The sequence below is a fragment of the Chrysemys picta genome, chromosome 1 (genome assembly GCF_011386835.1).
Source record: "Chrysemys picta bellii isolate R12L10 chromosome 1, ASM1138683v2, whole genome shotgun sequence".
In the NCBI taxonomy this organism is placed as follows: Eukaryota; Metazoa; Chordata; order Testudines; family Emydidae; genus Chrysemys; species Chrysemys picta.
This window is the reverse complement of record NC_088791.1, coordinates 350655108-350667087: the sequence shown is the minus strand read 5'-3', so window position 1 is coordinate 350667087 and position 11980 is coordinate 350655108. Positions and strand designations below refer to the sequence as shown.

Below are 11980 nucleotides of genomic sequence, written 5' to 3'. Positions count from 1 at the left end.
TTCTTTACATTCTTTCTTAGGTTTAGAAGGATACCATCGAGACTTCATCCATAACTTTACTCGCATTGCAGGTCCACTCTATAAACTCTTGAAAAAAGGAGTTGCTTGAATTTGGACAAACAAGCATGCAAATGGAGGGAAATGATCTATTTGGTACATGACATAGCATCAGGAGGTCATCAAGGGATGGAAAAAACCACGCAGTGCCTCACCTTGATAGGTTGGTGGTGGCCATGCATGAAGGCAAATGTACACCAGTACTGTAAAAATTGTTTGGTTTGTGCACACAGTAATCCTACCCCTCACAAAAAAGAATGCTCCTTTAAGATCCCAGATATATGAAGGTCCATGGCAGGCTCTGCAAGTTGATTTTTTGGACCTTTACCAAAAACTCCAAGGGAAAACCAATACCTTCTGGTTGTCATTAGTCTGTTCTCTAAATGGGTGGAAGCATTTCCTTTAAATACTGCTGTAGCCACAGCAAAGGTTCTAATTGAACAAGTGTTTTCTCACTGGGAATTCCCTGCTAGGGTAGAGCCATACAGAGGAGCGCACTTTACTGAACAAGTGTTCCAAAATGCCTGCAATTGTTAGGAATGCAAGAAAAAATTGTATATTCCACACAGACTTCATTCATCAGGGATGGTAGAGCGAAAAAAATCACACCATCAAACATATGCTGCAAAAGCTGGTAGATGCTAATGGACGCAGTTGGGGCACCCTGATTCCTCTCATTTTAATGGCATTCAGGGCAACTCCAGCTGCCTCCACAAATCGTACACCCTTTGAGGTTAGAACTAAACAAACTATGCATGTGCCAGTGGCATGCAAGTATTACAAAAACATTTGTATCAGGTCCACTTGCAGAGAGCTGCCAAATTGGAAAAATCCAAACGAAAGGCAAAAGCCTATTTTGACAAAAATCGAAGAAAAAAAGCTTGCGAGGTTGAAAACCAAGTCATGCTTGTATCTTATGCTGTACCAGAACACAACTTATGTCATCCATAACATGGGCTATATACTATTGTGGACAGATTAAGTGCCTCTGTGTACAAAATTAAAATTGTCCCAAGTAACAAAAAAGTAGATAAGTATTACCATGCGAATCAGCTAGAGTGGCATTGCAAGAGAAATATCTTTTCATAGGCACCAGAACCAAAGACGGTAATTGTGCAAGAAAGCCAACACAAAGGAGCTCAGTGACAGAAACAATAAAAATGCCACTCGCAACCACACTAATCCTATACTTCTGCTTGAATGCTCAAGTTCAAACTGAGTCACAGGCAGGTTTGCCACAAGAGACACAAATGGTAACAGTGGATCAAAATATTGTGGTGGGACTAAACTCAGACTTGCCTATTAAGGCTAAAAATTCACAGATAACAGTTTCACAGTGGTAGCCGTGTTAGTCTGTATCAGCAAAAACAACGAGGAGTCCTTGTGGCACCTTAGAGACTAACACATTTATTTGGTCATAAGCTTTTGTGGGCTACAGCCCACTTATTAAATGCATGGAGTGGAAAATACAGAAGCACAGTGGTTTCCGAAGTGGGGTGCGAAAGAAGATCCTTCGGGGTTTGCGGTAGGAGAAGCACCTTCGGGTGGCTTATTTTTTGCTTTGGCAGTTTGGGCGGGAGTCATAGAATCATAGAATATCAGAGTTGGAAGGGACCTCAGAAGGTCATCTAGGTCAACCCCCTGCTCAAAGCAGGACCAATTCCCAACTAAATCATCCCAGCCAGGGCTTTGTCAAGCCAGGCCTTAAAAACCTCCAAGAAAGGAGACTCCACCACCTCCCTAGGTAACACACTCCAGTGCTTCACCACCTTCCTAGTGAAAAAGTTTTTCCTAATATCCAACCTAGACCACCCCCACTGCAACTTGAGACCATTGCTCCTTGTTCTGCCATCTGCCACAACTGAGAACAGCCGAGCTCCATCCTCTTTGGAACCCCCCTCAGGTAGTTGAAAGCAGCTATCAAATCCTCCCTCATTCTTCTCTTCTGCAGACTAAACAATCCCAGTTCCCTCAGCCTCTCCTCATAAGTCATGTGCTCCAGACCCCTAATCATTTTGTTGCCCTCCACTGGACTCTTTCCAATTTTTCCACATCCTTCTTGTAGTGTGGGGCCCAAAACTGGACACAGTACTCCAGATGAGGCCTCACCAATGTCGAATAAAGGGGAACGATCATGTTCCTCGATCTGCTGGCAATGCCCCTACTTATACAGCCCAAAATGTCGTTAGCCTTCTTGGCAACAAGAGCACACTATTGACTCATATCCAACTTCTCGTCCACTGTGACCCCTAGGTCATTTTCAACAGAACTGCTACCTAGCCATTCGGTCCCTAGTCTGTAGCAGTGCATGGGATTCTTCCATCCTAAGTGCAGGACTCTTCACTTGTCCTTGTTGAACCTCATCAGGTTTTTTTTGGCCCAATCCTCTAATTTGTCTAGGTTCCTCGTATCCGATCCCTACCCTCTAGTGTATCTACCATGACTCCCCGTTTAGTGTCAGCTGCAAACTTGCTGAGAGTGCAGTCCACACCATCTTCTGGATCATTAATAAAGATATTAAACAAAACTGGCCCCAAGACCGATCCTTGGGGCACTCCACTTGAAACCGGCTGCCAACTAGACATGGAGCCATTGATCACTACCCGTTGAGCCCGATGATCTAGCCAGCTTTCTATCCACTTTACAGTCCATTCATCCAGCCCATACTTCTTTAACTTGGCGGCAAGAATACTGTGGGAGACCGTATCAAAAGCTTTGCTAAAGTCAAGGAATAACACATCCACTGCTTTCCCCTCATCCACAGAGCCAGATATCTTATCATAGAAGGCAATTAGGTTAGTCAGGCACGACGTCCCCTTGGTGAATCCATACTGACTGTTCCTGATCGCTTTCCTCTCCTCTAAGTGTTTCATAATTGATTCCTTGAGGACCTGCTCCATGATTTTTCCAGGGACTGAGGTGAGGCTGACTGGCCTGTAGTTCCCCGGATCCTCCTTCTTCCCTTTTTTAAAGATGGGCACTACATTAGCCTTTTTCCAGTCATCCGGGACCTCCCCCGATTGCCAACTGGCTTTTTTTTTTTGCTTGGGGCGGCAAAAATGGTAGAGCCAGCCCTGCGGTATGGCAGGGGGTGCATGCTCAATTTTTTTTTACTGATAGGGGTGCGTGATCAAAAAAGTTTGGAGACCACTGCAGTAGGCGGTATATATACACACGGTACATGAAAAGATGGGAGTTCCCTTACCAAATAGGGAGTCAGTGCTAATGGGATAATTCAGTTAAAGTGGAAGTAGGCTATTCTCAACAGTAGAATACCAAGGAAGGAAAAAATCACTTGTGTAGTGGTAATGAGGGTGGCCCACTTCAAACAGTTGACAAGAAGGTGTGAGTAACAGTAGGGGGAAAATTAGTATGGGGAAATTAGTTTTTGTAATGACCCATCCACTCCCAGTCTTTATTCAGGCCTAATTTGATGGTGTCCAGTTTGCAAATTAATTCCAGTTCTGCAGTTTCTCGTTGGAGTCTGGTTTTGAATTTTTTGTTGTTGAAGAATCGCCAATTTTAAGTCTGTTATTGAGTGTCCAGGATGATTGAAGTGTTCTCCTACTGGCTTTTGAATATTATAATTCCTGATGTCAGATTTGTGTCCATTTATTCTTTTGCGTAGAGACTGTCCGGTTTGGCCAATGTACATGGCAGAAGGGCATTGCTAGCACATGATGGCATATACCGCATTGCAAGAAGTGCAGGAGACCATGCCCCTGATAGTAAGGCTGATGTCCTTTGGTCCTATGATGGTGTCTCTTGAATAGATACGTGGACAGAGTTGACAACAGAATTGTTGCAGGATTGGTTCCTGGGTTAGTGTTTTTGTTGTGCAGTGTGTAGTTTTAGTAGATTTAAAAGTGGCAATTCTTCAACAACAACAAAAAACTCCAGAAACAGCTACTAACTGCTCACTAGCTTTCTTCTTCTCCGCTACCAGCTTTCTTCTTCTCGTCCATCTTCACCCATTTGGTTCCAATCTCCCCTGCTTTGATTACAGTGTTGGGCTTCCCATCTAGGATGTACCTTTCTATTTCCTCAGGAACATCCTCTAAGAACTGCTACATTTGCATAAGGAGAGACAGATCTTCCAGAGATTTAACACTTGCTCCTGATATCCAGGCATCCCAATTTTTTACACTGTGGTAGGCGTGTCAGGAAAATGCCACATCTGGTTTCCGCCTGAGGGCTCTGAACCGCCGACAGGCATGCTCAGGTGTTACCCACATTCTAATTCTGACTTTTTTTAAAAAAAGTTTGTATTCATTCATGTGTTCTTTAGGCATTTCCGCTGCCACATCTCCTAAGGGTCCACTGCGCTGAGGCCTCAGCTCCACCATATACTGGTCTATAGGTGTGTTGTACCCAAGGCAGGCCCTTTTGAAATTTTCTAAAAAGGCCTCTGTATCATCCCCTACCTTGTATGTGGGGAATTTCTTGGAATGGGGAGCGGTACCTGGAGAAGGACTGTTAGGGTTACCCTGTCGACCCAGCTTAACCATTTCCAGCTCTAAGCGCTTCAGCTCTAACGCTGTCTCCGAACACTTTGCCTCTTTTCTCTGCTCCGCCTCCAAGTGCTTCAATTCTCTTCTCTCCTCTGCCTCCAGCTCCAAGCTCTTTAATTCCATTTCTCTTTCATGTTCCTTCTGTTTTTCTTCTGCCTCCAATCTGACTAATTCCAGATTTTTCTGGACCTCATTTTCAGTTATCTTTGCTAACCTTCCTGCCATTACTGTAGCCTAGCCTGAGAGCTAGGGGAAAAAAACAGCTTGTGAATTCCTTTGCTGTAGCTCAAGTACTCTGCCTTCAGGCAAAGAAAAAAACTTCAGCTGCTCTCAGCAAAAAAAAAAAAAAAAAAAAAAAAAAAAAAAAAGTGTACTTTTAAAAAAAACCTCCCTGTTTTTTAAGGAGCCAAAAGGAAAAATATGTCCTTTTAAAATCCTGAGGTCTGTGCTTCCCTTCAAAGCTTGTTACACCTTTGTTCCTTACCCACTCTCCAATCAAATATTTCATTTTTTTTACATGTTCCACATTACTCTTACCAGCATCCCTCTTAAGATTCCTTGTAGAGGTTTAGTGGTGGTCCCTCCCCCTCTGCTGCTGCCTGCCTTGGTCTCCATCCCCTAATGCAATGTCCTCCCTCACCAGCCCGTCTCTAATTGCTCCAGGTATTAGACCCCGTCTGGACCTCTCTCTACTCTCTCTGTCTCATGTAGTCTTGGATGTAAGGCTCCAGGATGGAATAGGTGGGCCGTGTTTATCATGTCCTGTGTCAGCAGCTCTGCAGCAGGTTAATGAACTTGAAGAATGCTCTGATTATCCCTGCACGCAGGTGTCTGCTTTTCAGGCTGTACACGATTGGATTAATCAGGGGTGGGACCAGCAGGGAGTTGTATCCCAGGACAGTTTGAAGCAAGGGAGATGAGCCCTTTCCAAATCTGTGTAACACCGCAAGGCTGATCTCTGCTGAATAGAACAGCAGGACAGCGCAGAGGTGGGAGACGCAGGTGTTCAGGGCCCTGAGGCACTCTGCATTGGACGCGATGTTCAGCACTGTTTTGAGGATCATCACATAAGAGAGAAAGATGAACAGTGAGTCCAGCCCCACCGTTAAGAGTGTAATAATCAAGCCGTAGATGCTGTTCACTGTGATATCTGAACAAGCCATCTTCATGACTTCCTGGTGCAGGCAGTAGGAATGGGAGAGGACATTAACTCGACAGTATTGGAACCTTTTCAGTAGAAATGGGAGTGGGAATATTACAGCCAAACTTCTTAGCACAAACACCAGTCCCATATTGGCTATTCTCGGCAGGGTTAAGATTGAAGAATATCTCAGTGGGTTACAGATTGCAACGAAGCGGTCAAAGGCCATCAACAAGAGCATGGAGGATTCAATTAATTGAAGCGAGTGGATGAAGAAGAGCTGGGCAAAACAGGCTTCGAAGCTGATCTCCCTAGATTTAAACAAGTATATGCCCAGAATCGTCGGCATGGTGGATATTGATATGCCAAGGTCTGTGATGGCCAACATGGAAAGGAAAATGTACATGGGATCATGGAGCTTTGAATCTGTTTTTATAACGAACAGAATGACTGAATTTCCTACTATCGAAATAACATACATTAAGCAGAAGGGGATAGAGATCCAGAAATGGACTTCTTCCTGGCCAGGTATCCCGGTGAGAAGGAAAACGGCAGAGTTGAATTTGGTGTCATTGACAGCTGACATAATATACAGGGCAGGTCCAAGAAATGTTTAACTTTCCTTCCTGAAAAGAAAAAAGAACAGGAAACTAGATGATATTTAACAAGACATCTTTCCGCTCTCAGTGAAAGTCTAGAGACTCCCAGGAGCTCAAGGCAGATGAGCAAAAATATTGTCTTGGATTTACAACACCGAGAGAAAGATAGGGACTGCCAGACTGGATTAGACGTGTAGTCCATCTAGCCCAGTATCCAGTGACCAGTACCAGATGCTGCAGAGGAAGGTGGAAGAAGCCATTTAATAGGCATCTATTTGATAACCTGCTCCCAGGGAAATGTGCCTCCCCCTTGAGACCCAATAGTTAGACATATTTTGTGCTGTAAATCAGGAAGGTTTTGAGCCCTTCCAAGACTTTTTTTTTTTAAATCTTCACTACTGTAATTAAATATTCTGGTAACCCATATATGTCTACAGTCCCTCTTTAAATACTGCTAAACTCTTGTCCACATTGATATCTTGCGGCTTTGAATTCCACAGCCTACTTGAACGCTGTTTGATTTTACAGTTGTGACCTTCACACAGACACCCTTTCTGGCCGTCCACATCTCAGAGTGGCCCATTTTATCTTGACATGCATGTAAACATATGGTGAGAGCATGGTGAAAGCTGTCATTGTATTTATCTGTCCTACACTGAAGCTATTTATAAACATATTTCAATGCCTCATTATCTAATCTATCTATCTATCTATCTATCTATCTATCTATCTATCTATCTATCTATCTATCTATCTATCTATCTATCTATCATTTTCTCCACTCCTGAGAGTTCAAATTATGCCACTGCTTCTTTCCAGTACATGGGGTTTTGAGAGACAATACTGGAGATACAAACTGGGAAGAATCTATTTCGGGCTACCACCATGTTACATAACTTGTTTTGCCAGGGCTGGGATTCTGTTCAGAGGTGGGGCAACTATTGCCGAGAAGCTCTTCACATTGACAGACACAGACACCTCTGGGGAAGTCTGATGGCCTTCGGCCTGCCTGGGTCCCCGTCGGAGTTGGAGGCCTTGGGGTTAGAGATGTGTATAGACGGTTGGCTGAAAACTCTCTTATTCTCCCATGTTAGTCTCCTGCTGTTTAGATTAAATAATATTTTGGTTCAAGAAGGCTGACCGGTCACTTGTCTCACCACTTCTCACAGACTCCCAGAGAGAAGGACCACGGGCGCCATACCCTTTCGGTCCTGCTCTACCCACAGTTGACACATAGTGTGCTGTAGCACAGTGTGGGAGGTTGGCAGGATCATGGGATTCCACGCTATGAGAGGGCAGGGTACAAGACCTGACATCTGAAAGTCAGAGACCAGAGAGGGGGCAGAGATGTAAGTAGCCCTGTAACTCTGAGGTGTATCTACAGGGAAGAAATTCTGGAGTACTCAGCCAGTCAGGAAACAGAAATATGCCCTATCATACCTGTTACCACACAGCAACACAGCTATGAATTCCTGCGTTCACAATCAAGCCAGAGAACAAAACCTTAGAAAATTTATTTGCTGATTAAATTTCCAGAAGCAAATAAACCTGAGTCAATTTGGGAACTTGTCACTGATATTCCGTGGGGTCTCCTATCGCTCAACCCCTGTCACAATCGGGCCAGAGCACACGGCACCTGTAGAAATGGGACCCCTTGAGAAATCCTGACTTGGAGCATCAGGGTATTAACACTCTGACCTCGCTTTGAATCTCAGATTTCTGTGTAGCTTGAATAACCGACCATTGACCCTGGGTACATGTAGCAGTGGGGTTCCCAAGCTACCTAGCACTGCCTGCCCTCCAGCCCTGTCACTGAGTCACCCTGACAGCCCAGCTGAGTCCTCTGCCACTGCACAGAACATTTGCAAATGGAAACAGTTTGCAGCCTTTCCCCTTCACTTCGCATTTCAAAGATAGTGAAACCTGCCAATGTACCCAATTCCTGCTAGAAGAGGAGCTGCTGACACCAGAGATCTTCACCCTAAAGGACAAGGAGTCATCGGCGATGTTGCACAGGCAGCAGGCAGTATCTGTTCAGACACGGAGCAGCCGTCTTTATGAAGCATGTCTGCACATTCCCTTGTGGGCCACTTGGCCATCAGGGAACCTCAGCTGCTTGGCTTCGTGTGCACCATCTTGACCATTTAACCCCATCATGCCCAATGCAAATTTTAGGAGGCCAATATTCAGGGGATGTGTGGTGATGCTACCCAACTGGACCGCAGCACAAGCCCTGCTGCAGGCTTTATTCCTGGAATCCGGGCCTGTGATCAATGTTCATGTGGTTCAGATTAGTCACATGGCTACCTCGAGGGCGGCCGAGTGCTAACAGTCATGATGTCACAGCTTTGATCTTGCTGAAATGAAATAAAATAGAATAATATGATAATAATTTTAGTAATAATAATAATAATAATATAGGACCAGATTTTTCTCGGCAGCCTCTTTTCTGCATTACAAACCCAGTGTACAGCCAGGGAAGGGAGATTCCAGAAGGTTCCATAAAAGGAAATTTCTCTTAGATTATTGCAGGAGGGGGATTCCCTTCCCTTCTCTCCAACGAATGAAAAGGGGGACCCATGATCCAGTGATCCCCAAAGTTATGCACAGATCTCAGTGAACCACTGGTAGTTAGCCCGCCCACACCACCATCTCTTGTCCTCCACAACTGCTGTAGAATCCTCTCCAGCTCCCTGCTAGCACAGATTCATCAGAGATGTGCTACCAGGGCCTGTCACAGTAGCCACTGCCCGCAGGATGTGGTGAAGGGATGTTTTACAAGGTGGATGGGGACGCACAGAGATGAGAAGGATGGTTAGTGGATCTGATGTGCACCATACCTTAGCCATAGACTGGGCAGGAGGCTTCTACCTTTCCATATACACAGTGAAGCCATACACTCAGTCAGTGGAACCTTAATTTATGTTTCAGGAGAGAGGAATATGAAAAGCCTCAAATTTCTCCTGGGGATCCAAAATGTCAGCTCTGTAAACAAAAGCTCTTGCCTATCTATCCTGTGTAACTTTAGCGCTCTCGTGGCCAAGATGGAGTCTGCTCTGCAGGCAACTCTGGCCAAGAGAAGGCGCGCGCAGGAAGGCAGCAGGAGAAATCCCTTCCATCCCAGGGGCACCTGTTTCAACCCCCCCCCCCCCCAAAGTGAACACCCACACCCACGGGAAAACTACAGTGGATAGAACAAGGGAAATACTTTTTTACAGAGGGATGAGAGGAGAAAATCAACAAGAGGAAATATAGGGGGAGCAGGAAAACAGGGCTGCATCCAAACCAAGGCCCCACAGGCCCAATGTTAGCACAGTCTGGAAGAGCAGACACTGAGCAACATGTCTGCACACAGAGTTCAGGAGTCCTGAGCAAAGTAAAGTTCCAGTCCAGGGGTGAGTCTTGGGTGCTCCTGGTCATCTTTGGCGCCAGTGAACTTTCCCCCAACAAACCCCTCCAGTGCCCTCTTCTGCCGCTCTCTGCAAAGCCACACAGAGCGACCACCTCCCCACTTAACTATCTAGCAACTTCCCTCCTTTTCCCCAGTGCAGAGTCACAAGCCCCAGTTCTCACACCCCATGCAGCTCTGGGCAGCCGTGATACTGAGTCCAGCTCCGGCCTGTCCTTCTCAGGCGATTCCTCCCTGGCACAGTGCTGCTCCTGGCTCCTGTCCTGGGGTGTCCCCGATCGGCCCTGTCCTTCCCAGGCTTCAGGCAGGTTCTCTCCTGCTTCACTTTTCCAGGGCCTGCAGCCTGCCTCTCCCTCTCCCTGGAGCTCCAGCGCTGCCCCCAGGAGTTTCCCTCCTTTTTTCTTACACTCCCCCTCCCCGTTAGGAAAAAGATTTAAAGGGCCATGCTCTCTAAACCCCAAAGGGGATACACTTGCATTGGGATGGACTGCATCCTCAGCAAGCTTACAGATGATACTAAGCTGTGGGGAGAAGTAGATGCTTTGAAGGGTAGGGATAGGGTCCAGAGAGACCTAGACAAATTGGAGGATTGGGCTAAAAGAAACCTGATGAGGTTCAACAAGGACAAGTGCAGAGTCGTGCACTTAGGACGGAAAAATCCCATGCACTGTTACAGTCTGGGAACCCACTGGCTAAGCGACAATGGATGACCTGGGCCTTACAATGGACAAGAAGCTGGATATGAGTCAACAGTGTGCCCTTGTTGCCAAGAAGGTTAACAGCATATTGGGCTTCATTAGTAGGAGAATTGCCAGCAGATCAAGGTAAGTGATTAAACCCCTCTATTCATCAGTGGTAAGGCCACATCTGAATTATTGCATCCAGTTTTCGGCCCCTGGCTAGAGAAAGGATGTGGACAAATTGGAAAGAGTCCAGCGCAAGACAAAGAAAATTATTAGTGGACTGGGGCACATCACTTATGAGGAGAGGCTGAGGGAATTGGGCTTATTTCGTTTGCAGAAGAGAAGAGTGAAGGAGGGGGGAGATTTGATAGCAGCCTTCACCTACCTGAAGGGGGGTTCCAAAGAGGATGGAGCTCGGCTGTTCTCAGTGGTGGCAGATGACAGAACAAGGAGCAATGGTCTCAAGTTGCAGTGGGGGGGTCTAGGTTGGATAATAGGAAACATTATTTCACTAGGAGGGTGGTGAAGCACTTTAAGGCCCAGCTGGACAAAGCCCTGGCTGGGATGATTTAGTTGGGGTTGGTCTTGCTTTGAGCAGGGGATTGGACTAGATGACCTCCTGAGGTCTCCTCCAACTCTTATCTACTATAATTCTATGATTCATTGAGGGGAAAGTGACCTCTCCTAACGAGTTTGCATTGTACAGATACGTGTGCAGTGTAAAACAGTATAATTCTGGGATTATTCTGCAGCAAGGGAACAAGGCTGGGGAGCTGGTAAATTGGCTGTTGTCTCCTATTAGTGCATGAGTGGCTTAGGTAAATCACTCAGGTAGCTCAGTTGGGTGTGTGGCACTACCTGGTGTCATGTTGGCTGATAACAGGGTCTGGAGACTCTAGCTGTGTCACCCCCAGAGCAATGTAAAAGTGGCCAGCCCAGCAGGGCTCTGTTGGGTCAGGCACTGCTCTCCAATCCTTCACTCTCTGAAAGCACGTCCTGATGCCTCCTCTTACTGCCGAGCTGCAGGACAGACCCAGAACTCCCTCGTCAAAGAGTGCTGTGCTAATGACAGGTCTTATCACCAAGGGGTGTTGGGAAAAGTTCAGGTTCTCCAACCAGTGCCCCAATACAGAGGAATACAGAGCTGAAATCTCCATTAGGCACTTAGCTGTGGCCCCAATTATTGCATTGTCCGAGCGACTCGCAATCTCTAATATATTTATCAATACAACACCCTGTGCAGTAGGGCAGTGCTACCAACACCACTGGTCAGATCCAAAGACTAGAAGGTACCACTGTGATCTCCTAGTCTCATCGCCTGTATAGCACAGGCCAGAGACCTCCCCAACAATAAATACTAGGGCAGAGCTGTTAGAACAACATCCTACCTTTATTTAACAATTGTCAGTGATGGAGAATCTATTACGGCCCTTGGTAAATGATTTCAATGGTTAATTACCATCATTTTTAAAACAATAATAAGTTGATCATTCTCTGGGCTCTTCTCTGAACCCCTGTCAAATTTATCAACGTCCTTCTTGAACTGTACATACCAGAACTGGACAACTGGACAGATGATC

General features: G+C 45.9%; 1 protein-coding gene across 1 annotated transcript; it reads right to left on the bottom strand.

Annotated features, from left to right (window-relative positions):
* Positions 1-5335: 5335 nt before the first annotated feature.
* LOC101950949 (olfactory receptor 51G2-like) lies at positions 5336-6295 on the bottom strand. The gene has a single exon (XM_005312744.2). It carries the CDS (start codon positions 6293-6295, stop codon positions 5336-5338), a length of 960 nt encoding a protein of 319 aa, XP_005312801.2.
* Between the last annotated feature and the right edge of the window lie 5685 nt (positions 6296-11980).

Bases quoted from the DNA above. Each gene is read 5' to 3' on its own strand.
- LOC101950949 (XM_005312744.2), bottom strand. From the start codon at position 6,295: ATGTCAGCTGTCAATGACACCAAATTCAACTCTGCCGTTTTCCTTCTC.